We start from the raw sequence: 26,660 nt of genomic DNA, 5'->3' as shown, positions 1-26,660 counted from the left end.
CCTGAGCAGACAGCGTTTCTTTTAAAAATCAACTTTCACTGTAACTCACCCAGCGTGCCATCAGCCTGGGAGTTTCACTCTGATCGATTTCTCGCTAGCCTGCACTAACCAGCTTAAAGAGTAATGCATTGAAAAGGAAATAGAGAAACAAGACGTGTTCTCGGTCCGGGTGACACGGAAGTACGGTCTCTGCAATGTTTAAAAGTCCAAAGCAGCAGGTAAACGCCAGCGAGCAACGTCTGGCTGACTCCTGTACACTGTGTACTGTGAGCTGTTACTGTTAGGCCAGGCCAAATGCTGGACAATGCTGAACACGCAACATGCTTCTCTTGGCTTTCTGAGAAGTTGTGTGTTTCATGACACAATGTGGGATCCCTGTAAATTGCCACTCCCTATGTATGTGGTGAATCAGTAAAATAGTTTACCAAGCCCATTTAACGAGATGGTTGTTACAATCCAGCTAAATGACGAAGGATAGAACTGGAGCCAATCTTTACACACCTTTATAATACAAGCAATTAGAGTTATGCACTGCAGCACCACCTAACCCAGCCACAGATTCAGTTTTTGTGTCCATTTCCAGGCACACAAATAACTCCGCAGTTAATACTCGCAACCTGTACGGTATGGTAGCACAATGGTTAGCACTGCTGCTTCACAGCTCCTGGGTCCTGGGTTTGATTCCCGGCTTGGGTCAATGTCTGTGTGGGGTTTGTACGTTCTCCTCATGTCTGCGTGGATTTCCTGTGGGTACTCTGGTTTTCTCCCACAGTCCAAAGATGCGTGGGTTAGGTTGATTGGCCATGCTAAGAAATTGCCCCTCGGTGTCTAGGGATGCATAGGTTAGAGGGATTAGTGGGCAAATATGTAGGGATATGGGGGTAGGGCCTGGGTAGGATTGTATTTGGTGCAGACTCGATGGGCCGAAGGGCCTCTTTCTGCACTGTAGGGTTCTATGATTCTATGTACACAATTAAAAACATGTATATTTAATATATACTTAACACTTTTGCTAATGATCACTGTGTAGGGGAGGTGATGACATAGCGGTATTATTGCTAGACTATTAATCCAGAAGCTCAGCTAATGTTCTGGGACCCTGGGTTTGAATCCTGACGTGGTAGATAGTGGAATTTGAATTCAATAAAAATATTTGGAATTAAGAATCTACTGATGAGCATTGTTGATTGTCAGAAAAAAAATTGATTCACTAATGTCCTTTAAGGAAGGAAATCTGCTGTTCTTACACTGCCTGGCCTATATGTGACTCCAAAGCAATGTTACTGTTAGGCCAGGCTAGGTGATGGGCAACTGTCCTTGGGCAACAAGGATAGGTAATAAATGATGGCCAGTCATGCCCCATCAATGAATCTTTAAAAAAGGTTTAAAAAGACATTATAACTGAAGTGGTAATATTTGCAGATGATTCCATCTTGACAAAAATTTGACGTATTGTTGTCACATTATTATACAGTGAAAAGTATATAAAAATGATATGAGGACAAGGTGAGTACTTGAAATATCATATCAAAGTGCTATGGACTAAGTGTTGGAAAATGGGAGTGAAAATGCTTGTTGGACATCACAGACATGATGGGCCGAATGGCCTCTTTCTGTGCTGTAAAACTCTACGACAAGGGCCGCCACCAATGTCACTGAAATCATATTATTGTTCATTGGAGCAAACTGGCTGTTTTCTACATTCATTGACTACATTTCAAATATATTTAATTAGTTACAAAGTGTTAGGGGACACCGTGTTGTAATGAAATGCACTGATTTTATATTTCCTTTATCTTTCTTGAGCAGTCAAATGGTTTTTGCATATATATTATGATGCACAGGTATAGTGTGTGGCTAATCTTTTGCCTTGCTAACTGATTCCTTTATAAGATGCTCTTTGAATCTCCATGCACCAATCCCAGTTGCTAATGGGGTAAAGAAGTAACTTCCTTGCCTGGCCTTTATCGTCGTCACTTTGAAGCTGGTCAGTCACTCTAACGTTTCGCTCCTGCCTTGTTGGGAAAAATTCTTGGATTCTGCCCTACTTGCACGAGAGTGGTTGAAATTCAAAACTCAGCCTGTACAGGATGATGTGACCCTGCATTCTACCCCTTTATAGCACAGAACTGTGGCACATGAGTTACCTGTGCCCATGTGTCATGACAGAGACACTTCTACTTTAACAGGATCACCTTTCAGCCTTTGATGCTTCAAATATTAAGTACAACAAATTTATTCTCTCCATCAACATTTTCTATTTTAATGGATACATTTCTCTCTCTTTCCAAAAGTTATTTCCAGGCAACAATTAATGATTTGGACAACTTATTCCCAGACATCAGCTACAAACTTACAGTTTGATGTTAGTAGGTGTACAACAGTAATGTGGGTGGATCACCAATATGCTGTTTCTTTCTTGGCTCTGGAGAAACAGCTGGTATGCATTTGTCATTTCTCCCTAAAATCACTTCTGCAATTCAGAGATCAATATGTGAGAAAGTAGAATATAAACCCATGTCCTACCATGTTGTGACACAGTACATTGTGGGATGCATTAGTGTTTGAGCCCTGGAATATATTTAATCATCTTCTGCGTTGCTATTCTTTAACTTAACATGGAAGCTTATTTGATCTAACATGTCTTTGAAAGTCATTGTTAAGGAAATGCCTAACTTTTATTTGCTATTTTAAATACCAGTCTTGTTCTTCCGTGTTTATTTCTTATCAACATGTGTTATAAGTATTTTATAGTATTGATCATGCCTAAGGCTTTCCTGTGTAGTCAAACTATGTCAGTGTAGAAGCACCACACTAATGGGAATTCCACTGAGAAAACTGTATAGTCATTGCTGATTTGGGATGGTCAGCTGATATATAAATGACAGTCTCACTAAGTGGCTGCTGTAGGATTTTAAAAGAATTAGCATCTATCCTACTGCGGTAGTGGGGAGGAAAGCAGAGTCTCTTTGTGGTCAACTTAGCTCCAAGGCACGACCTGGCAATGGGAGATTGATGGGAACTGAGTTGATCAAAAGCTAAGGTAGGGCACTAGTCAGCCAGTGAGTCTGACTCATTGATGGTGCTGTGAGGGGTAGACCTATTGCTGTTTGGATTCTTCCTGCTTAACTCCACACATGTTACAGTCAATGAGCTGCCTCATGTTGGTTGGTTAACTTCCAGAAGCAGTTAATTGTGTCCTTTGATGGACTGAGCACACATTACATAACCAGAAAATTAAAACTCTCATTAGGTTTTCAGTAGTTTTATTTGGAGACAGTTAGGATGAGGATCTCTTCATGGTGAGACCAAAATAAAACGATAAATTACATAGCCCACCTAATTGGCCTTTGGAATGCTAGTAATCTGGGTTTCTAAGTGAAACGTAAATGTACGTTCACTCGCTATGCAGAGGGAGTTTTAGTACAGCAAAATTTAAGTCACATAACTCTGGAGAAACAAAAAAAAATCAATTTTTAACCATAATGAAATAATTGGGTAACGAGTGTAATAGAGATCAGGTAGTCTTACTGTACCTTGTATCGATAAACACTTCTTTATTGGAAATGCTTTTTAATGGGGTGTGCCTGATGGATGGAAGCAGTTTAGTAACAAAGTGGATTCACTGTTCCATCATACCAGTAGTTGAATAGTGCTTAACTTAAATTAGTTTTTGCAGTGTTAATGTTAAGCTCTATGTAGTTTAAAGAGTCTACTGGTACATATAAAAAAATTACCAAGCCAATGGACACATTTTTTGGCACAGGTCCAGTTATATATACTTCTCAATTTTCCATCTAATCAGCTTATAACAAGCTCCGACTGTATTTAAAGATAACATAAAGGTCCTGCAGATTGCTGAACAATAATTAGTGGAACAAAATGACTTTCAGTAAAGGAGAAAACCTGTGCAGGTAATCATTTCAAATTGCAATGTCTCGAGAGAAAAGCCTTTAGATCCAAATTGTGTTAGTTCACTTCCTCTACAAATGCAGATTTAAGCATCTGGCTAAGGGCATGATTAGAGATCAGATAAGTATAAGTTGAAATGTTCAGTTATTGTATGGGCACAAATGCTCCAGTGATGCTTGGTTCAGGGGGTGCAGAATGTTGTTTTTGGAGGGTAGCCAGCTAGTGCTGAATAGTAGAACTGTACGACTATTTGCAGCTTTACTTGATTGCTTTTGGGAATTGAGCAGTAGTTTTGTAGGACCTTGTCTAAGAACATTAAATGGATGGGACTTGTGATTAAGATTGCACATGATCTGGTTTGAACTTTTTCTAAGCTTTTGTTGTATCCACCTTAACCATCATGTAGTCATGAATTTTTTAAACTCCTCTGGTTTAGTTAACTTGCTTCTGCTGAGCGAGATATTGAGCACTGCAATGTATGAACTCTTCAACATCTGAGCAATTGAATAGTACACCTAGGTTTTTTTTAATTTGGTGCACTAATAATTTCAGTGCTGTCACCATGGTAATCTTGGTAATCCGTCACTACAAACCTCATGGTTGCTGGTTAGCTTTCTTTTAAACAGTTGACTTGAGTGATGTTAATGAGAGTGAAAGAAGAATTCTGTTTTCGTTTATCTGAGAAATGATAGTTAAAGGCAAATGTTATATGATATTGAAGAAGGGTTCTAACTAAAACAGTAAATGGTGGAATTAGTGTCCAGCTCCATGAGCAGAAACCCCAAGTTAACACTTTTTGGGTGTAGACCCTTTTTATCAGAAGTGGATAAAGAGTGAATGGCCAGAATTTTCCGGCCATTTTCACCAGTGGGATCTTCTGGTGCATAGAACAGGGAATCCTGTTGACGGTAGTGGGATCAAAAATCCCAGCACCGCTGCCATGGAACATGCTGCAAAGGCACGTTGAGATCCCCAGAGTTTGTCAGAGGAGTGGTGGGTAAGGGAAGGGAGAAAGAAAATGGATTGAATGTCTAAACAGGTTTTCTCTGAAAAACTGGAAAGAGGTAAAATCTGATGGAAAAAGTATGAGGATTAACACTGTGGATCATTGAAAGGCATTCAAAGAACAAATAAGGTGATGAAAACCAAGAGAGTGAGAGTTGCTGATATGAAAAAAGCTGCCATGCGAGAAAACAAAAATGGCTCCAAACACGGAGTAGATTTGTCAGCAGTGGAAGAGAGGAAAGGCAGTTGTCCTCAAGTGTCCCATGCTTACTGCCAAAACTACCAGACTATGTTTTATCAGACAGTCCACACCCTCAATGCCAAACTGTTTCTGCATCATCCTTCCAGTAGTGATGTAACCTCATTACCTCCAGGAAGATGTAGTTACAATCTGAAGTGCTAAAGACAGTATTCAGACCAGATGATTGTATGTTGCTGTAGGAGATAGTTGAGGTTTGCAGCTTCACTTGTATTGACACTTGGGTGGAATTTGGCAGGGAATTCTTTGGGAACTAAGATATTAGTTTTCTGCTCAGCTTGCCACTTCTGGTAATTCCCACTGGGAAGTGACATTGGCATAAAATGAATTCGTCCAAAAGCTGAAAGATAAAATGGGAAGGGAACTGGGGTAAAAATTTGCAGGAAAGTTAAGATCACACTATTTTCATTCAATCGTAAGGCCTGGCCTTTGCTGGCTGGCCAGCATTTATTGCCCATTCTTAGGTGCCTTTGAACTGAATGGCCTACTAGGCCTTTGCAGGGGGAAGTTGAAAGTGGCTCTGGAGTCCACTGTAGGACATCAGGTAAGGACGGCAGATTTCCTTCCCATTAGTGAACCAGATGTCAATTGTCAGAAAAACCCAATGGTTTCATGGTCATCGGTAGAGTCTTAATTCCAGATTTTTTTTTTATTGAATTCAAATACCACCATCTGCCATGGTGGAGTTTCTGGATTAATAGTCTAGCGATAATACCATTAGGCCATTGCCTCCCCTTGCACACTGAAAGCAAGTATTTGGCAAATCGGTTGAGGTTATTCTCCAACTATTAATGTTTGAAGTGCACCAGTATAGGGTGGACATTGCTGACTGGAACTCTTAGAAATAAGTGTGTAAGCAGCAAGGTCCATTATTGGTGGTTTCATTCTAACTGGGCACATCATTGCTGTGGAATGCAATGAATTCTGCATCGAAATGTCAGAGCTCTGTGCATTCCCCATTGTTGGGTGTGGAGTGTTTTTGCAACAATGTGCAAATGTCAGTATTACTTCACATGGCATGAAATTAAGAGGTGTCACCAACGAAGTTACATTTTTATTTAATATACTGAAATGTATCTGTCACCTTTTAATGTTTGAAGAATTATATATTGTGGTTAGAAACTAAATGAATGGGCCTGTGACAAAATGACTTTGATTAAACTAATGAGTACACAATTACGACAGTGTAGCTAGTATAGATTTCTCTTTCACTCTTTCAGTCCCTTGCTGCAGACTACTGTTATGCTAGTAAGCCAAATGTATTTATGACATTAATATGTTACGTGCTAATTCACACATGTTGACAATTGCAGTTGAACAAATTGGAAGCGTGTTTAGTATTAACTATATAACATGTGGAGAATATGCCCAACTAGAAAATGTTACCACACTTGCAGTACTTCTTTAATTTGCTCAGTCATTGGGTAATCTGTTCAGATAAGTTGGCACAGCCTTGGAAAAACTGGGTGGATTGCAAGATGTGGAGATGCTGGCGTTGGACTGGGGTAAACATAGTAAGAAGTCCAACATGTTTATTTGGTTACCAAGGCCACTAGCTTTCGGAGCGCTGCCCTTCATCAGGTGAGTGGGAGTTCTATTCACAAACAGGGCATATAAAGACACAAACTCAATTTACAAAATAATGATTGGAATGTGAGTCTTTACAGGTAATCAAGTCTTAAAGATGCAGACAATGTGAATGGAGAGAGCATTAAGCACAGGTTAAAGAGATGTGTATTGTCTCCAGATAGGACAGTTAGTGGGATCTTGCAAGCCCAGGCAAGGCATGGGGGTTACAGATAGTGTGACATGAACCCAAGATCCCGGTTGAGGCCATCCTTGTGTGCAGAACTTGGCTATCAGTCTCTGCTCAGCGACTCTGCGCTGTTGTGTCGTGAAGGCCGCCTTGGAGAACGCTTATGAAAGATGAGAGGCTGAATGCCTGTGACCGATGAAGTGTCCCCAACAGAAAGAGAACAGTCTTGCCAGGTGATTGTTGAGCGGTGTTCATTCATCCATTGTCGTAGCATCTGCATGGTCTCCCCAATATACCATGCCTCAGGACATCCTTTCCTGCAGCATATCAGGTAGATGACGTTGGCTGAGTTGCAAGAGTATGTATGGTGTATCTGGTGGGTGGTGTTCTCATGTGAGATGATGGCATCCGTGTCGACCTGACACATCTTGCAGAGGTTGCTGTAGCAGGGTTCTGTGGTGTCACGGTCACTGTTCTCCTGAAGGCTGGGTAGTTTGCTGCGAACAATAATTTATTTGAAGTTGTACAGTTGTTTGAAGGCAAGAAGTGGGGGTGTGGGGATGGCCTTGGTGAGATATTCGTCTTCATCAATGACATGTTGAAGCTGCGGAGAAGATGTCGTAGCTTCTCTGCTCTGGTGAAGTACTGGATGACGAAGGGTACCCTGTCCATCGTGTCTCCAAGGTGGCCTTCACGACACATGACAGCGCAGAGTTGCTAAGCAGAGACTGATAGCCAAGTTCCGCACGCATGAGGACAGCCTCAACTGGGATCTTGGGTTCATGTCAAACTATCTGTAACCCTCACAACTTGCCTGAACTTGAAAAATCCCACTAACTGTCCTGTCTGGAGACAATACACATCTCTTTAACCTGTGCTTAACGCTCTCCATTCACATTGTCTGTACCTTTAAGACTTGATTCCCTGTAAAGACTCACATTCCAATCATTATTTTGTAAATTGAGTTTGTATCTTTATATGCCCTGTTTGTGAATAGAACTCCCACTCACCTGATGAAGAGCAGTTGTCCGAAAGCTAGTGGCTTTTGCTACCAAATAAAACTGTTGGACTTTAACCTGGTGTTGTGAAACTTCTTACTGGATTGCAAGAAGCAGATCAGCATTGCTCAGGTATAGGCCTGGGCTTGGAGTGAGGTAACTACTGTAGCATAAACAATCCTGTGGTGCCAGTTTCTTAATACAGCATATCACGTGACTAAAGGGATAAAGTAAAATGTATTTATTAGTCACAAGTAGGCTTACATTAACACTGCAATGAAGTTCTTGTGAAAATCCCCTAGTCACCACACTCCGGCACCTGTTCGAGCATGCTGAAGGAGAATTTAAAATGACCTAACCAGTACATCTTTCGGACTGTGGGGGAAACTGGAGTACGTGGAGGAAATCCACCTTGATACGGGGAGAATGACATTACGCTATTGATATAGAGAGCTAAATCTCTTTTTAGACGTAGTACCTCTGGCACTAGTTATGCACCATACAGAATAGATAGTGTTGGTGAATTTCTCCTTTATATTCAGCTATTTATGTATATGTTTTACTCCATTTACCACAGTACAAGTCCTTTTTGCCAATTCTGCTATGTTTCCTCTGAAAAAATTGTACTGTTCGCAATCATTTACTTGAACAGAAAATGTGTTCTTGCTTGATTACTACAGTAAATTTGTAATTCCTGTTCTTAGGAATTACTGGAGTAGCGTTGCACAAATGCATTTTTTTTCCCCTCATTGCCAGGTCTCAATTGACCAGCTTTTTAACGGGTAGTTGTATTCACACTGGATCAAGCATCTGAATTTAACATTGAGAGAAACGGAATCCCATCCCATCATGAAAACATTATTGCCTCAGCGCCAGAGAATGACTCAAAATTGTTATTTCAGAATACTATATAGTTAAGTGATACAAACCATATAAAATGAATATTTCAAGTATTCCCAGAGGTTGCTTCTTGAGTAGGAATATAGGACTCAGGAGTAGAAATAGGTTATTTGGCACTTCAAACCTACTCTTTTGTTTTGATAAATGGCTGATCTGGCTGTGGTCTCAGCTCCCCTTTTCTGTCTGTCCCCACATGGCAATAAAAAGCTATCTAACTCAGTCTTGAATAAATTCCATGACCCAGCCTCCACTAGGTTCTGCAGAAGAGAATTCCACAGACTAATGACCCTCCAAGAGGATAAAAAATCTCCGCATCCCTGTCTCAAAAGGTAGGCCTCTTATTCTCAAGCTATGTCCCCTAGTTTTGTCTCCTTCATAAGAGAGAACACTGCGAGTCCCTACAGGACCTTGTGCATCTCAAAAAGATCACCTCTCATTTTTCTAAACTCCAATGGGTATAGGCCCAACCATTTCAACCTTTCTAAATAGAAGCCCTTCATCTGAGGAACGAGTTGAGTGAACCCTGTCTGGGTTGTTTCTAAAACAGTCATTTTTTTTTTACAAATAAGGAGACCAAGGCTACACATAGTATTTAGGGGCCGGAATTCTCTGATGTCAGACACCTTGCCACCACTGCCAGCAAGAACAGACAGTTTGGCGCTCAGCCAAATCTCCATTCGCTGCAGTAGGATGGAGAATTCCAACCCCAATGTGGTCTCACCAAGGCCCTGTACAGCGCAGTAAAATTTTCCTTTTTTTATATTCCATTTATCTTACATCCATTTGCCTTCCTAATCAGGATAACTTTGTGATTCATGTACCAGGATACCCAAATCGTATGCCACCAAGTTCTGTAATCATTCTCTATTTGAATAGTATACTGCTTTTCTATTCTTCCTTTAAAAAAGTGAAGAAGTTTACTTTTACATTCTTGCAGTATTCATTATAAATCTTCTGCTTGGTTGTCATGGGCAGGGTAAACTGTATGATACCCTTTGTATTTCACTATCAAACGCACAGTTTTTAAAGAGGAGTTATAATTTTCCTTTCTGCCTCATCGTATGATGGGTTGTGGTGTACTCTGGATTTCGCTGTTTTCACACAAGCGCTGTACAATCTGAAGGCCTATTGATCCATCTTGCGCTCGCTTGCTCGCTCTTACTCACATTTTCACACACACTAGATTTGCCTTCAGGAACTGGAAAATTCCAGCACTAATGATGAAATTGAAACAGACCTCATGCCTCGATTGTGAGAACATGCTTGTGTAAGAGGAACATCTTGCTGATGTTTGTAATATGACATAACTATGAATATGTTTGGCGATTGTCTCTTTCGGACTTGTGTAATTTTTGAATGGTTGGAAACTTTCCCAACTGCTCATCGTAACGTTTTGGTGGAAACCACAAAAATAGGCAAGTAGCCCTTTTAACAAAGAGACAGCAGTAAAGTGAGAGAATTCCAACCAATGAGAGTTTTTATGCCATAAATGCCATTTTTAGTTACATTGCCTAAATGTAAAAAATTGTAATACACAGTTTGGTTAAAAAAAATTATTTCCACAATATAAATAGTTTGTTTTAGGATGATTCTGATTCTGACGTTGAGTTTTAAAAAAGCGTTGCAACTTTTCTATTGGTCCAGTGACAGGACAATTATTTTGTATTCAGTTCATGGGACATATTCAGCACAGTTAGTTTAATAGATAATAGAAGATAAAAGCAAATTACTGCGGATGCTGGATTTGGAAACCAAAAGAGAAAATGCTGGAAAATCTCAGCAGATCTGACAGCATTAGTAAGCCGCACATTTCTCCTTACAAATGCTGCAAGACCTACTGAAATTTTCCAGCTAATAGAAGATCTTGAAACCAGGTATAATTTTTTTTGATATTTGTCATCTTTTGTAATATACTGTGTTGCTATGGATGCAATGTTTATAGTTCCAGAGCTGTGTAACTCTTAATATATCAATGTTGCCTGTAATTATTGTAAAGGTTGGAACAAGATAACATCTTAACCATGTCTAATGTGACCTTTAAAACCATTTGATAGTTGACAACACATCTCAATTTATTGTTAGAACCCAAGAGGATTATTATTTACTATTAATCCAAAGTTAGTTTGAAGATAAACTCCTAATATTGGCACTGCTGTGGGACCTTTAGGATCTGACTAGGAATAAGTGATGTCACATCCATATCTAGTATACTGTCAGTTTTATTCTCGCACACAGTACAACTTCATTCACCCCACATTGTGCTTGTGACGATGCAAAATCTTTAAAGTTGTGCTGTGGTAAAGAAGGAATAATTATATCTCAAACTTACTGCTGCAATTTGCATTAGATCTAAAATCTTATTTGCATGTATTAATATAAGAAGTTATCGATAATTTTGTTTTACATTAGGTAAGAAAACTTTCTGACTTAGAATGGCAGTAGTCACAGAATCATAGAATCCCTACAGTGTAGGGAGAGGCCATTTGGCCCATTTGAGCCTGCACTGACAACAATCCCACCCAGGCCCTATCCCCATAACCTCACATACTTATCCTGCTAGTCTCCCTGACACTGAGGGACAGTTTAGCATGGCCAATTAACCTAACTTGCAATTCTTTGCAGTATGGGAGGAAACTGGAGCACCCAGAGGAAACCCACTCAGACACAGGGAGAACATGCAAACTCCACACAGACAGTCACCTGAGGCCGGAATTGAACCCGGGTCCCTGATGCTGTGAGGCAACAGCGCTGACCACTTTGTCACTCCTTCTTTGGGCTCTCTAGGCTAGGAACGAATGTGATCATAAGAAATAGGAGCGAGCTTGGGCCATATGGACATTGGAGCCTGTTCCACCATTTAATAATGTGGATGATCTGCTGCCATAACTCTACTTCTGCACCCACATTGCTTAATTTCTGTTTGTTTGGAATATTAACATCTGTAGTGATAGCAGCAGCAGCAGCACCCCCAGTGAGAGAGGATCGCACATTATTAGAAAACAGCTACTTTGTCTGTTTTATGAGTACATATTTTCAAGTTTTAACTTTTCTATTTCATTTCAGGGAAAAATGATGAAATCGGAAGTGAAAACATCCCTCCTGGACAACATGATAGGAGTGGGGGACAGTGTGCTTTTAGAACCTCTCACCGAAGATTCATTCTTAGAAAACCTCAAAAACCGCTTTGATCACAGTGAAATCTATGTAAGTACCATTAGAGTATATTCAGTGTAAAATAAAATCTATTTCTTACGGGTTTCCAGATAACGTATGTTTGTTAAACACTCTTAATGAAAGCAAAAGTTGTGGGCTGCACTTAGAAACATTTCCATTTCACAGAATATTTATATTTTATCCCTTTTGAGTTGTGGCTCAATATAATCTTAGCATTAGAAATGGCATATGAGGTACAAGTTGTTTACATTCACAACTTAGGCTGTTAGCTGCCAGTCTTGGATGTCCTTGGTTGTTTATTATTTTCCTGGATGCTAAAGATGGCACTTTGCTGTGAACAATTCCCACTCGCAGAAGAATGACACCAACCCTTTTTCCACTAAATGCGTAGTTACAAGTTAAGAGCTGCCTCTGAGTATTGCATCAAGAAGCTGGAGATAGCGGGGTGAATCCATTTACCTGACAATAAAAAGCCAAAGCTTTTTAGCATCTGAGCAAAAATTTGTAGTCCTCCTGCCATTGAGGACACTCCACATAGAACTAACCCGAACCTTATTGAATCCAGTACAATATTGCCGTTGGATCAATGGTTCATTGTCTCAGTGCTCCATCTTGGCTGACAGGCTTCAGTCATCCCAAGACACTTCACAGCCAACAAATTTTGTGTAGGCAGCAATTAGCAGGAAAAAAGGATCCATGAATACCAATGAGGCAAATGGCCTTTTGGCAAAATTGATTGAGGAATTAATGTTGGGAAGAACAAGTCATTCTATTATATTAACCTTAATTGCTTTTGTAATACTTCAACTTGTATTCTTCAGTTCTGAAGTTGCACTGATAAATTAGTCTTTACATGTTCTGAAGAGCAACATTTAAAGTTCCATTGATGCATCAAGGAATCTTGAGAAGAACTTCTTGACTAATAAACTATAGTTTGGAGTAAAGGATTGCACTCAAACAACTGTTTTGATAGAAACTTTTTCCTGTGAGAAAAGAATCTTGCATTGAAGGAAAAATGGATGTAATCATACAGAACGCTAAGAATAATTGTGTCAGAACTAAAAATAGATTAAAAAGTCATAATAGATTATTTGATGCTTATGCTTTTTTGCCAGCTTTGGGTCATAATTTATAGCAAATCAGTATTACTGGACCATCGGAACGAGAGTTGTCCATTTTATCCCTCTTTCTATTATTCAGTAGATCATGGCTGATCTGTGACTTAACTCCATGTGAGGCCTTTGTCTCATATCTCTTTTAATACCTTTGGTTAACAATCTGTCAATCTTGTGTTTAACTGTAACAATTAAACTAGTATCGATTGGCATTTGTGAAAGAGAATTCTGAACTTCTAGCATCCTTTGTACGCAGAATTGTTTTCAAATTTCAATTCTGAAAAGTCTGGCTCTAAATTTAAACTCTGTTCCCTAGCTCTGACTCCTCAGCCAGTAGGAACAGTTTGTCTCGATCTACCCGATCTTTTAAACTTGAAAACGGCAATCAAATCACTACTTAACCTTCTAAAACAATCCCAGTTTGTATAATCTTTCGTCATGATTTAACCCTTGAAGCTGAGGTATCATTCTGGTAAACCGACACTGTGCTCCCTCCATGGCCAATATTTACTATATTATGGCGTGGTGCCTAGAAGTGCTCTCCATACTCTGAAGAAGAGTCATACAGACTCGCAGCGTTAACTCTGTTTTCTTCTTCATAGATGTGACCAGACCTGCTGAGTTTGCCCAGCATTGTCTGTTCTTATTTCTGCTCTCAGGACTCCAATTGTGGTGTAATCATGGCTTTGCGTAACCGAATCATAACTACTCAATGTGGCAAATCCAGAATGCCATTAGCCTTTTTGATTATTTTCTGCACCTGTTCATGACATTTAGTGTTACTGGATCCTGAAGCCTCTTTGGACCTCCACTGAATTCCCACATGTCTCCCTCGCAGTTTGGTCATTTGCCGTGGCTAGCAGGAGTTCTATGGTCTTTTGAAAAAGTTCTTTTGAAAACTGCACAACAGAAATGCCAATAACCCGTCCTTTCCCTTTATAGATACTAACTGAACTGTTTTCTGTTTTTTGTTTTTAAGTCCACCACTTGCAATTTTATTCTTACTTTTTAATTTGGATTATATAGCCTCTGCTGTTTGTGGTGGAGTAATAGACTCAAAGTTTAGAACTGTGAAATTCTGTTATGAAGTTGTGATGGGGCTATAGCAAAATGTAAAATGGCAAAAAAAAAGCTGTCACACTGCAGAATGGAACTGCAATGCTATTGAATAGCAATGACTAGGATCTGTCTTCACTACAATTGAGTGCAGCAAAAGGTTAGTGAATAGTACCTACTAATTTGGAATCTATTGCATATGAATAGTGATGAATAGCTTCAATTGCAATGGATGAATGAGCTCCACACGGCAGACCTAGTGAGGTGCAAAGTATTCTGTTTAGCATGATTGATGCCCTTCCACTTAATTATGTGAAAGCTAAAAATAGTAAATTGTTGGATCCTTAAAGCAATTAAGACCCTTCACGTTTGTTTAGATCCCAGAATTAGTATTGTGTAATGTTCAGGAATAAAAATGGAAAATGCTGTAAATACACAACAAGTCAGCCAGCACTTCTCTTAAAAAGAGAGACTGCGTGTGACCTATTCTCTTAACAAATGCTGACTGATCTATTGTATTTTTCTAACATTTTCTGTCTTCATTTTGAGATTAATTGTAATGTTTTTGTTCTTTTTTAAAATCTCTTTTTCAGCTGCAATTTTCACAATTGCCTTTAGACAGTTGTGTGATCCATTTGTCAGATTGGTGGATTTGTCAGTCTAATAAACTGAAACCTCTGCACATTGATGTGGGGTTGCTAGCAATTAAACAACAAAAAAGATTTTTCTTTAACATCGGAATGGACAGGAAGATTGTTTTATATGCAGTTGCTGAGAGGAGCTGTAACGTTGAACCTTGACTGATAACTGTATTGATAGTTGGCTATTTCTTTCTTGCAACACAAGTTGCAGGATGTGAGATTGTTCAGTTTAGTTGCTTTGTTGTACAGTTTTGCAGTGAGAATTCAAGGCTGTATGCAGAGTGTCACCGCAAGATTTCTTCTCAAAATACCAGACATCAGTTCAGCCTGTCTGTGTGGTCAATAAGAATGTGAGAATTAGGAGCAGGAGAAGACTATATGGCCTGTCAAGTCAGCTATGCCATTGATCATGGATGATCTTTGGCTTCAAATCCTCACTCCTACCTGCTCCCCATATCTGTTGATTCCCTGGAAGACTAAAAGTCTATCTCTGGCTTAAGTAAATGGACATGATGTAGAGATGCCAGCGTTGGACTGGGGTAAACACAGTAAGAAGTCTCACAACACCAGGTTTAAGTCCAACCAATTTATCTGATAGTAATCCCACAAGCTTTCAGAAACGGTGTCACACACCTGACGAAGGAACACCGTTTCCGAAAGCTTGTGGGATTACTATCAAATAATTTGGTTGGACTTAAACCTGGTGTTGTGAGACTACTTAGGTAAATGGTGCATCCACAGCCCTCTAGGTTAGAGAATTCTAAAGATTCACAACCCCTTTTGAGTGAAGAAATTTCTCCTTATCTGTGTTCTCTCCTTAAAAAGGGTGTTAGACAGGGTATGTCCTCTCACCATGTTTATTCAACTTCCAAACATAAATGTGGCCTGGCGCCACTCATCAAGGAAGTTCACATCTTGGACACAGCAGGAGCAGATATTTTGAAAAAGTAAAACAGGGCAGAGCACATGGAAGACTCCAAATGGCATAGATGGTATCAGAACTTGGCCAGGCCTCTCTTTGGGACAAGCAGTGAGGGCAGCAAACAGAAATTGACAGCAAAAGATTGTGCATACTATAGCACACAGATCAGAGCACAGATGAATGAAAGAAAGACAAATGGTCCCAGATAATTGGGCCCTCATTCTGAAACTGTGCCCTCTTGTTCTTGATTGCCCAGCCAGAGGAAACAACCTCTCAGTATCTACACTGTCATGCCTTGTTTCAGTGAGATTGCCTCTCATTCTTCCAAACTCCAGAGAATATAGGCCTGATTGACGCTGCCTCTTATCTCAAAGAACAAACTCTTGAGCCTTCACTTGGTACGGCATCCAATACAAGTATATTCTTCCTTTTAATATGAAGACCAAAACTGCACACCGTATTCTAGATGTGGTCTCACCATCACTTTGTACAATTGTAGCAAGACGTCTTTATTCTTGTCTTTCAATCCTCTTGCAATAAAAGCCAACATGTAATTTTCCTCAATTACGTGTTGTATCTGTATAAATACTTTGTGTTCCTTGGCTGGGTATATCCAACTCTATCTAAATATTGCCATTTTCTAGAGTCACGCTTTGAAAAAACATATTCTGGTTTTCCATTCTTAAGACTAAAGTGAATAACCTCTCACGTCTTCACATAAGCCTCCATCTGTCATCATGTTGCCCACTCACTTAATCAGTCTGCATCTGTTTGCAATCTCCTGGAGTTCTCCTCGTCGCATGCATTTCCACTGAGCTTTGTATTGTAGGTGGAAATAGAGCGAGAACATTAAGATGACGCTCTTGAAATTGGAGAAAGTGAACATGTGCTCCGTTTTATATAACTTCATAAAAACAATCTAGCCACACACCAAGTGACCAAAGTGATTCCACTATAGTGAAGATGTAATTTTCCAACATTGCACTGTTAATACAGAACATAATTTGAAGAAAGTGCATCTTGGACATTTGGGCATGTGTTCTGTATCCATTTTCCAAATGGAAGTTTAAAATTGTTTGGTGGAATGTGCCTGAACTTCCAAATGTCTTATTGGTCTATTAGCAAAGCTGGCTGGGCTCTCTAACGTCACTGTGGGTGTACTTGTACCAGTTAGATTGCAACAGTATAAGGTGGCCACCAGTACACCATCACCTTCTCCAGGGCAATTGGGGATCAGCAATAAATGCTGGCCTTACTAGCAATGCTCACATTCTGTGGAAGAATAAAAATTTAATATTGGGCAAAAGTTTAGCTCCATGTAGTATTCAAAATTAATTCCCTAAATTCTATTCAGAGCCTTAAGAGTTTTGCATTGACATTTAGAATGTAGTGGAGAATATCTGTAAAGTCAGATTTTTATTGCTTTTGAATGTCTGTACTCATCAAATACTGGTGCTGGGGAATATTCACTTTGGATATTCATGATAGCATAAACCACTCCTTTTAAAGTAATCATCAACATAGAATCCCTACAGTGCAGAAGGAGGCTATTTGGCCCATCGAGCCTGCACTGACGACAATCCCACGCAGATCCTATCCCTGCTGCCCCATGTATTTGCCCTGCAAATCTCTATGACGCTTAAGTGTTAATTTAGCATGGCCAATTATCCTAACCTGCACATCTTTTGGATTGTCCGAGGAAACTGGAGCACCCGGAGGAAACCCATGCAGACATGCCTTCTCTAAACTGAGTAAAGCACTGTCTCATAAACAGTTTTTACACTAGTCACTGCTACTTTTGACTGGAATGTTGAATTTTGTGTGAGTTGAACTATGGTTGTATACCTACGCTGAACAGTGTTCAGGCTCCAGAAACACGTTTCAGCCAGCAGAAAGGATAAAACAAAACTACCGGACTGGGTTAGATTGGAACACAGGTCCCAGAGGTGAAAGGATAATGAATTTGAATGCATAAACCAATTCGCAAATTATTATGGTGATTTTGAAGAAATATGTGCATACAAATTTTGGCATTGCAATATTTTTGTGGTGGGTTTCAGAGTACTGCCTTCAATTTAAAAAAACAAAATTCATTAGATGCCGAAAATCTGAAAAAGAACCAAGCACTAGAATTACTCAACAGGTTTACCAGCATCTGTGGAGACACATTTTGAAGAAGACTCTGTTCAACTTCATAGAACCATAGAATCGTTACAGTGCAGGATGAGGCCATTCAGCCCATTAAGTTCTCACTGACCACAATCCCACCCAGGTCCTATTCATGTAACCCCACATATTTACCCTAATCCTCCTGATCCTACCCTCCCGATACTAGGGTCAGTCAACTTAACCCACACATCTTTGGGCTGTAGGAGGAAACCCATGCAGACACGGAGAATGTGCAGATTCCACACAGGCAGTGGCACGAGGCCGGAATTGAACCTGGGTCCCTGGCCATCGTGCTGCCCTTTCGACTGAACTTGAAACATAACTTTTTCTCTCTTCGCAGATACTCCCAGACCTGCTGAGTATTTTCAGCACCTTTCTTTTAATCTCTGCCTTCAGTAATATTGGTGTCTTTGGAGTTAGCAAGATTTACTTGAAGTTTTTTTCATCCGTACTGCTTGATACTATAGTAGCAAACGGTATCTGTAGCATTACTGATGGACATCTCTTTTGGCTCCATGGAAATTGAGTGCAGAACTTTTATTGTAGAAGTCAATCAGTAAAGCAATTCCTCAATTGTGGGTATGAATGAACCTCACCCAACTATCAGAAAAAAATTTAATGCTCAGAAAATTAAGTTCTAGTATATCCTTTCTCAAGTTAGGAGACCAAAATTGTACACGGTACTCCAGCTGTGGCCTCGCCAACACCTCATACAGCTGCACAATAACCTCACTGTTTTTAAACTCCATTCCTCTAGCAATGAAGGAAAAATTCCATCTGCCTTCTTAATTACCTGCTGCACCCGCAAACTAACTCTTTGTGATTCTTGCACAAGAACACCCAGGTCCCTCTTCACAGCAGCATGCTGCAATTTTTTACCATTTAAATGATAGTTCATTTTGCTGTTACTCTTACCAAAATGGATGACCTCACATTTACCAACATTATACTCCATCTGCCAGACCCTCGCCCACTCAGACAATCTATATCCCTTTGCATATTTTCAGTGTCCTCTGCGCACTTTGGTCTGCCACTCATCTTAGTGTCATCTGCAAATTTTGACACACTACACTTGGTCCCCAACTTCAAATCATCTATGTAAATCATAAACAATTGTGGTCCCAACACTGATCTCTGAGGCGCACCACTAGTCACTTATCGCCAACCAGAAAAACACCCATTTACTCCCACTCTTTGCTTTGTTAGTTAATTTGCTTTGTTAGCTCAGGAACTACTCCTCCAACTGGAGAGGGATGGCATGTTGGCACAATGGTTAGCACTGCTGTCTCACAGCACTAGGGACTCACGTTCAATTCCAGCCTTGGTTGACTGTGTGGAGTTTGCACGTTCTCCCCATGTCTGCGTGGGTTTTCTCTGGGTGTTCCAGTTTCCTCCCTAGTCCAGAGATCGGCAGCTTTCGTTGATTGGCCAGGCTAAATTGCACCTTTGTGTCAGGGAGATTAGCACGGTAAATATGTAGGATTATGGGAATAGGGCCTGGGTGAGATTGTTGTAGGTTCAGGCTCAGTGGGTTGAATAGCCTCCTTCTGCATTGTAGGGATTCTATGTTTCTAACCTTCTGGCCATCTACCCCTCTCACCCTTTTTAAGATGTTCCTTAAAACCTATCTCATTGATCAAGCTCTTTGTCCTCTGGTTTCTTCTGTGCCTTGGTATTGAAAATGTTTTATTGACACAATTCTTGTTGAAGAATATCAACATGATCACATTAAATGCACTATATGTTATGTATAAAATGCCTCAACACTTTATATATAATATAAAGGGACAAGATTAGATCTGGGAAGAAAACAATATATTTTTAGTTTATCTGCTTCAAAAAGAGCTGTGCCAAGTAATCAACAATCACTTAATAACAAACACAATTTGTAATGAACTCTGTTAAGCTTTTAATCTTCTCACTCGGTTTGGTAACAATAACTGTTGTGGATAATAATTGACCAGCTACAATTAAAATAGTGGCCCAACGGACATCTGATACTTCTCCTTCATAATTTCAAAAGAAATTTTGTGCAATATTGAAGTGGAGTTGTGACCATTGGTAGACTGTTAGTTATTGATTTGAGCATATTTGTGCAAAGAGAACTCTGGGTAACAAAAACAGCAAGGGAGAAAAGGAAAACACGTATTTCAATCAGGTGGGAGTTAAGCCAAGTTATTCTGATGCTGTTGTGACCCTGAGCATGTTTGTTCAGCAGTCTTGCAAATGATTATTAGTAGTTGGTACTGAGGATCCAATTGTTGCAGTGTACAAAGGTTACATAGAGAAAAATGAACAGCATGATAGTAACCAATGTATGTTAAAGTGGATATTTTAGTGGTTGTAATGTGGATTCAGTTTTGGCCTTTTTAATTATGACCCCTCCCTCCCTCCAGAAATGTGCTTGTCACCTATTTGGATGTTTCAAAAGTCTTTCCCACCTTTAGATATATTGATGGAGTGCACAGTTTTTGTAACAATGACTTGATGATTAGGAATCTATTGATTGTATTGCATGAAAGTATAGGATAAGAACTCATTTTAGAGAGACAGAGATTGAGATTGCCAAATTAGGTCAACATATGCAACAATGATTTGTATTTACATAGCACATTTTAACATACCAAAATGTTCCAAGGTCCTTCAAAAGGCATATTATGAGACAGAATTTGACACTGAAGGAGAGATTAGGATAGGTGAGGGTTCAAACGAGTAAAAGTGCTTTAAATGGGAATAATTAGTGCCTGCTGATAGCAAAAAATCATTTCCTAAACTCTGGTGGCTATTGAATGTGTTCCCTGAAATCTTAAACTTGTTCACTGGTATGGTATCCTATTCATGAACTTTCAGTCAACATAGTCTGTGCCCAGCTTAAAATATCAAATTGGTGGCTGTAAATTATATTTGACCATTAGTATTTTGAGTTACAGATAATCTCAAGTGAACATCTAATTAAATACAGCCATTCAGGAAATTCACACATCTTTGTTTAAGGATGGATAAACACATAAGGACAATAGAATTCCAGTTAACCTGGAAACTTTGAAACTCAATGATGTAAAATGGGTGTGAATGGAGCCTATTAATATTCGATTGTATTATGATGGTTTCCCTTATCCAAACTCTTTTTTGTTTTTATTCCAATTCAATCAAGTCCAATTCAGAGTCTCAACAAGTTTGAAACATTCCTGATCCAAGCCGACAAGACAGGGATCTCACTTCCTGTCTTGGGCTTGATCTACATGATCCAAGCTGATTGGAGTAGGCATCCAAGGATTGATCTTATTTGCATCTTAGCCAAAATAGGCGGAGATGCCGCTTTTAAAAATTGCTTCAAATGAAGCTGAAATGTAACCTAATGACTTCAACCAAGCACAGCATGTCCATACTACACTTGATTTTAGCCAAAAGGCTGACATGCAGAGCCGGGTGAATCTGAAGGGGCCTGAGCAACAATGCAGGATGATTCAAATCAGTGATCACACTGCCCTTTGGAAAAAAGACTTTGAACTTTTGGAAGTCACATGATGAGGAAATCACTTTGCTTTTAAAACCAGCAAGAAACTGCTGTTAGACAGAATTGTACTGAAAGCCATTAAATTCCAAGCTGCAACTTATTCCAGTTAAAGTTCACCTGGAAATTCACTTATACGAAACTATAGCCTGCAGAAAATCTCTCACTTTACAAGGGTTTCATTTTCAACTTTAAAGCATCAACTGCGTCTAAGAAATTACAATCTGTTGAGATTATAAGATGTAACAGTATATTACCACCTTCTGTATCCAATCTTTGCATATGTGGAAGTGTATGTGAGACTTGAGTGAAGTATTGCATTTTAAATTTGGGGTAAGTGTTTGATGATAAATAATCTTCTTTATTGTAAACCCACAAACAGCTTTCTGCTGGTTTTATTTCATCAGGCACTCATCCCGACGATAAGAAAATACACAGCTCCTAAATGCAAACATCCTCATGATGGATAGTTAAAAGAAACACAAGTGGTCAATAACACCAGTTTGAGCTTGAAATTTAATGCATATTTTTACAGAACAAATCACAATTCTTTCTTGCTGTTTTCACTGACGAATACAAAACTAATGCCTTTAAAAGTGATATTGGTTTGGATTTAATGGTGTCCTACTTGCAAAAAGACAGCATATCTGGGCTGAATGAATTAATCTCAGTAGTAGGAGCGCTTCAGTTGCCTCAGGGATCCTTGTCTGGGCGATGGAAAAATAGTAAAGATTGATGTTTCTGATTATTATCCAGTGATCTTGTTAGAATGTGCATGCACTTGAAAATTGAATGAAGAAGGAATTAGCATCAGACTCATGGTTCATTCCCCACAGTCTTGGTTCGTACTTGAAAGATTGTCACCTGAGATAAAGTGAGGAGATTGGCACCCATGGAACAATAGAACTGGTGTCTTTTTGGTTAACACGTACAGATATTAATTTTCCCTGAGTTTCCAAATAAAACAAACTGGAACAAGTTATTTTTGAGAGAACAGAAAAATGAGTGTGATTCTTTTTCATACAGGTGAAGCATTTTATGACTGGAGGTTGCAATTTGCATTAATTGAGTCCATATGGACAAAATAATGGAAAGTTATCAGCAGATTCTTCAGAAAGAAGCTGCTGGTGATTGAATTCGAAAAGGGTGTTGTAGGATAAGTGAATTAGGGTATTTTGTGTGTCCAGTATTTAAATAAATTATAAGATTGTATACAAGATAAATTGATAGATATAGACTTAATGCTGGTAATCAGGCTGTTAGTTGAATATATGCAGAAATATGTCTAAATGACAGTATCAACTGTCATTGAAATAGAATTCCCCAAGGAACTTGGTCAACTGTGTCAATGCAACTTTTGAGAGCCAGTGGTTAGGTGGATTACCTAGCCCTGCTCTGCAAAGTAATATCTAATATTTCACTCTGATATCTTCCAGTTACAATTCTGGGAGGAAATGAAAGGGAATGCAGTTGGTGCAGTTTTTAAAGGGGGAAAAATAATTTGTGAAATGAATAGTTCTGAGTATTAAGACTTCAAATAGATGTTGTTTGTTCATTGTGATGCCCCAGGACTATATAACCCTTCTTGCCAAGTGTTCTTTTAGCATTATGACTATGGCAAATGCAGACATTTATACAGCTAATGATGCACTGTTCAGGAAGTGGCCATGACTGTATGTTGTGAGAGGATTTGTCACGGTTAGTCAGTCAAGTCATATTTAAGCTAGATGAGACATTAACGCAATCCCTATTTGTATTTCTCTGTAATTTCTTTATAGTCCTCCCGTGGCCTTGCCCTTCCCTACCCTGCGACTTCCTCCAGCCAACAAATCTCGGAGATCTGCATTCACCTAATTCTGAGTACTCCCATTTTAATCACCCTACTATTGTTGGCAGTGCCTTAGGTTGTCTTGGTCCTACACCATTATGCCTTGCTTTTCTCCTTCAAGATGTTCCTTAAAATCAACCTCATTGACCAAGCTATTGATTACTGACTAATATCTCATTGCCAAATTATTTAACTGTTGTGAAGTTGTAAACATTGGCAGCACGGTAGCGCAGTGCTTAGTACTGCTGCCTCTCAGCACCAGGGACCTGGGTTCAATTCCAGCCTTGGATGTCTGTGAGGAGTTTACACGTTCTCCCCATGTCTGCATGGGTTTCCACTGGGTGCTCTGATTTCTTCTAAAGATGTGCAGATTAGATTGATTGGCCATGCAAAATTGTCCTTAATATCAGGGGGACTAGAAGGATAAATATATGGGGTTACGGGGTTAGAGTCTGGTTGGGATTGTTGTCAAGTTGTGAGCTTGATGGACCAGATGGCGGCCTCCTGCACTATAGGGATTCTATGATTCTTCTATGATAAAGTGGTTGGATATGGGAAAATATTTGGGCTGGAATCTTACCACTGTTAACATGGATGGGATTTTCCCATCCCGCCATAGTGAATGGAGTTTTGGCTGGCTGCCACATTCTCTGACCTTGCTGCTGCGGGAATATGGTGTGAATGGCTGGTAAGCTCGCATCCTTGGGAATGGGATTTTCTGGCGGTGTTCACACCAAGAATGGAAAACTCTGCCCAAGATCAACGGACCTTTGCTTGGTCCTGCCTCGCTAGTTATGATTCCTGTGGTGTTTGGAATGAGAAAATTTCACCCTTGGCATTTGTTGGTCAAGAATCATCCAATTGGACCACAAGATGTCTATTGGCTTTCCAGCTTACATGGGAACGTAGTGCATGACAGGTGTAGGCATGTTGGATGAAAGGTCATAGCGGTGTGAGGATGGGGTGGTTGGAGATAATAACGGACGATAATGCTTCAGCAATATGGCCAGAATTTATAATCAATGTCAGCTGCAGTCTAACTTCAGATGATGCAGTTTCTTAAAACATGAAAATGGGAGTTTTAAAGCAGTTATCAGTGTTAAACTGGTATAGTTAACCATGGTGATGGCCCCATTTTAATTATGTGTTCTTTCTTGTTCATGCAAGCTCTGGCAGTTTTGCAAACCAGTCTTAAATGCCAAATAACTTACTTTGCTGTATTGGTTTTGGGATTCCCTCTGAATTTTGTTGTTCAATTAATATATGCTCTGCCCATTGGCAAAAATTAGTATTTGTTTTCTATGGGGTGGGTTAAGTTGGCAAAAGGACATCAGTGAGGGTCCCATGACCTTCCAGATATATCACAAATAGAATAAAGATCCTCCAGTGGACCAGCTTGAGTCAGCATCACGATTGCCCAAACTGGTCAGGTCACTCCCATTGCCTAAATGCAAGACTTGATCACGCAACTGGTTTTACAAGTTGGAAATAGCATGAGTTGAATTGATCTCAGTGCAACATAGTACATTCAGTGCAGTGTGCAGCACGGATTAAAGGGTATAAGCTATAAGGAAAAGCTGGACAAATTAGGATTGTTTTCTCTGGAGAGACAGAGGTTGAAGAGAGACTTGAAAGAAGTCTATAAAATTATGAGAGGCACAGATAGGGTTGACAGTCAGAATCTTTTCCCAGAGTTGAAATGGCTAATACTAGGGGGCATGCACTAAGGATGAAAGGGGGAAAGTTCAAAGGGGCAAGTTTTTTTTACAGAGTGGTAGGTACCTGGAATACGTTGTCATGGGTGGTGGTGCAGGCGGATGAGATGGAGGCTTTTAGATAAGCACATGAATAAACAAGGAGTAGTGGGATATGGACCAAGGGCAGGCAGAAGGGATTACTTCAATTTGGCATCCTGTTTGGCACAACATCGTGGGCTGAAGAGCCTGGTTCTGAGCTGTACTGTTCTATATTCTAATGTTCTAATTTTAAATAGGAATGTGATAGATTTTTAGGGTCTCGTGGAATTGAGGATTATGGGACGTGGGCAGGGAAGTGGAGTTGAGGCAGAAGATGCTATGCTTGTATTGAATGGTGAAGCAGATTTGACAGGCTATGGGGGCGATTCTCCCAGCGCAACGGGCAGCAGACATCAGCGGAGGCCATTTAGCGGGCTCCCCACTGGGCATCATGGCATCGTGTGTCTCCGCCTCCACGTGCTTTAGAGTCATCAGCTCTCCGCCAAGCTAATTTAAGCATTGAAATTTGAATTTCCCTACTATTAGCGGGCCCGAGACTGCTAGTGTCTTCCTGCCTGCCAGGAGTGGCTCACTCCAGAGAGGTTTACTACTGCTCCCCACTAATGGTGACCTGACCCTGCTGGAGGGAACAGAGCCCATGGAGGCCCCCTTCCTGCCCGGAGGTCAGGGGGTGCCCCCTTGGCAGTGCCAATCTGGCCCTTTGCACTGCCTATCAGGCAGTGCCAAAGAGGTGGAGCCTGTTGAGGGGTGCTAATGGGTGGGAGTCCCACTGCCACTTTGCACAGGGACTGGTGGCAGACAGAGGGAAGGGGGGGCTTGGGGCTATTGAGGGGCCATTGCTGGAGGGCAGATCTGGGACTGCCAGGGGGAGGTGGGGTGTTGGGGCTGCCTGGAGGGCATGGAGGAGGAGGAGGAGGAGGTCAGGAAGATTAGAGCTTGCAGAGGGCAAATCGGGGCAGGTCTGAGAGGCCAATGATCGGGGATGGGCAGCTCAGTGGGCCAGTGATGTGAGGGATTGCAGGGCAGATCAGCGATGCATTGGTCTCAGTGCTTACAAATCAGCACAAGAGCAGTGGCTCGCTCAGCCCTATGTGCTGTTGGTCTCTCAGGTGGGAATTGGCCCTGCCCATTGATTTTGAGAGTGAATCTCATTAGGAGACTCTGCAGTGCACAGACTATGAGAGATTCATTCTGAAAAGCCCGCTTTAAAAAATTAGAGAGAGTTACTCCAGTTTTCATGCAAATTTGTCACTTTAAATTTTTTGGGGTGAATCGCCACCTATGAATTTCCTACATTATCGCACATCACTGAAATCGGACTCCACTTCTGTATCTTTGATAAATGTGCAGAAATGAATCAGAATACTTCATTGCCTTTTTGCTCCTGTACATTGGTACACGGTATATTTGACTTGTTTTGCAAAGATGTTTCACCATTTAAATTGTAGGTAATAAGAATTTCAGTTGGTCTGCAGAATGTTCCAATGGTTTGGACCTAGTAATCCTTAATGAAGTCATGGTTGTATTGAAGCTTACCATTTATGATGTTTTGGAGACAGAACTATATTGTGCCATCAACAGGAAGACTTATTTAATCATAACACCAAAAAAAAGGAAAATATTAAGGGTGAAACATCCAGTAGATACTCAAAAC

General features: G+C 40.2%; 1 protein-coding gene across 3 annotated transcripts in view; it reads left to right on the top strand.

Annotated features, from left to right (window-relative positions):
• Positions 1-26,660, top strand: part of myo1b (myosin IB) — a 272,073-nt gene that overhangs the window by 2,001 nt on the left and 243,412 nt on the right. For all 3 annotated transcript variants that reach the window (XM_080198810.1, XM_080198808.1, XM_080198809.1), the window contains exon 2: positions 11,894-12,034. In XM_080198810.1, coding sequence (XP_080054936.1) covers positions 11,900-12,034 — 135 coding nt within the window. In that variant the 5' untranslated portion in view covers positions 11,894-11,899. The remainder of the gene's footprint in view (positions 1-11,893; positions 12,035-26,660) is intronic.

This window comes from Carcharhinus amblyrhynchos, chromosome 11, assembly GCF_965287045.1.
Source record: "Carcharhinus amblyrhynchos chromosome 11, sCarAmb.v2.hapA, whole genome shotgun sequence".
Classification (NCBI taxonomy): Eukaryota; Metazoa; Chordata; class Chondrichthyes; order Carcharhiniformes; family Carcharhinidae; genus Carcharhinus; species Carcharhinus amblyrhynchos.
This window is presented reverse-complemented; position numbering and strand designations above follow the sequence as displayed.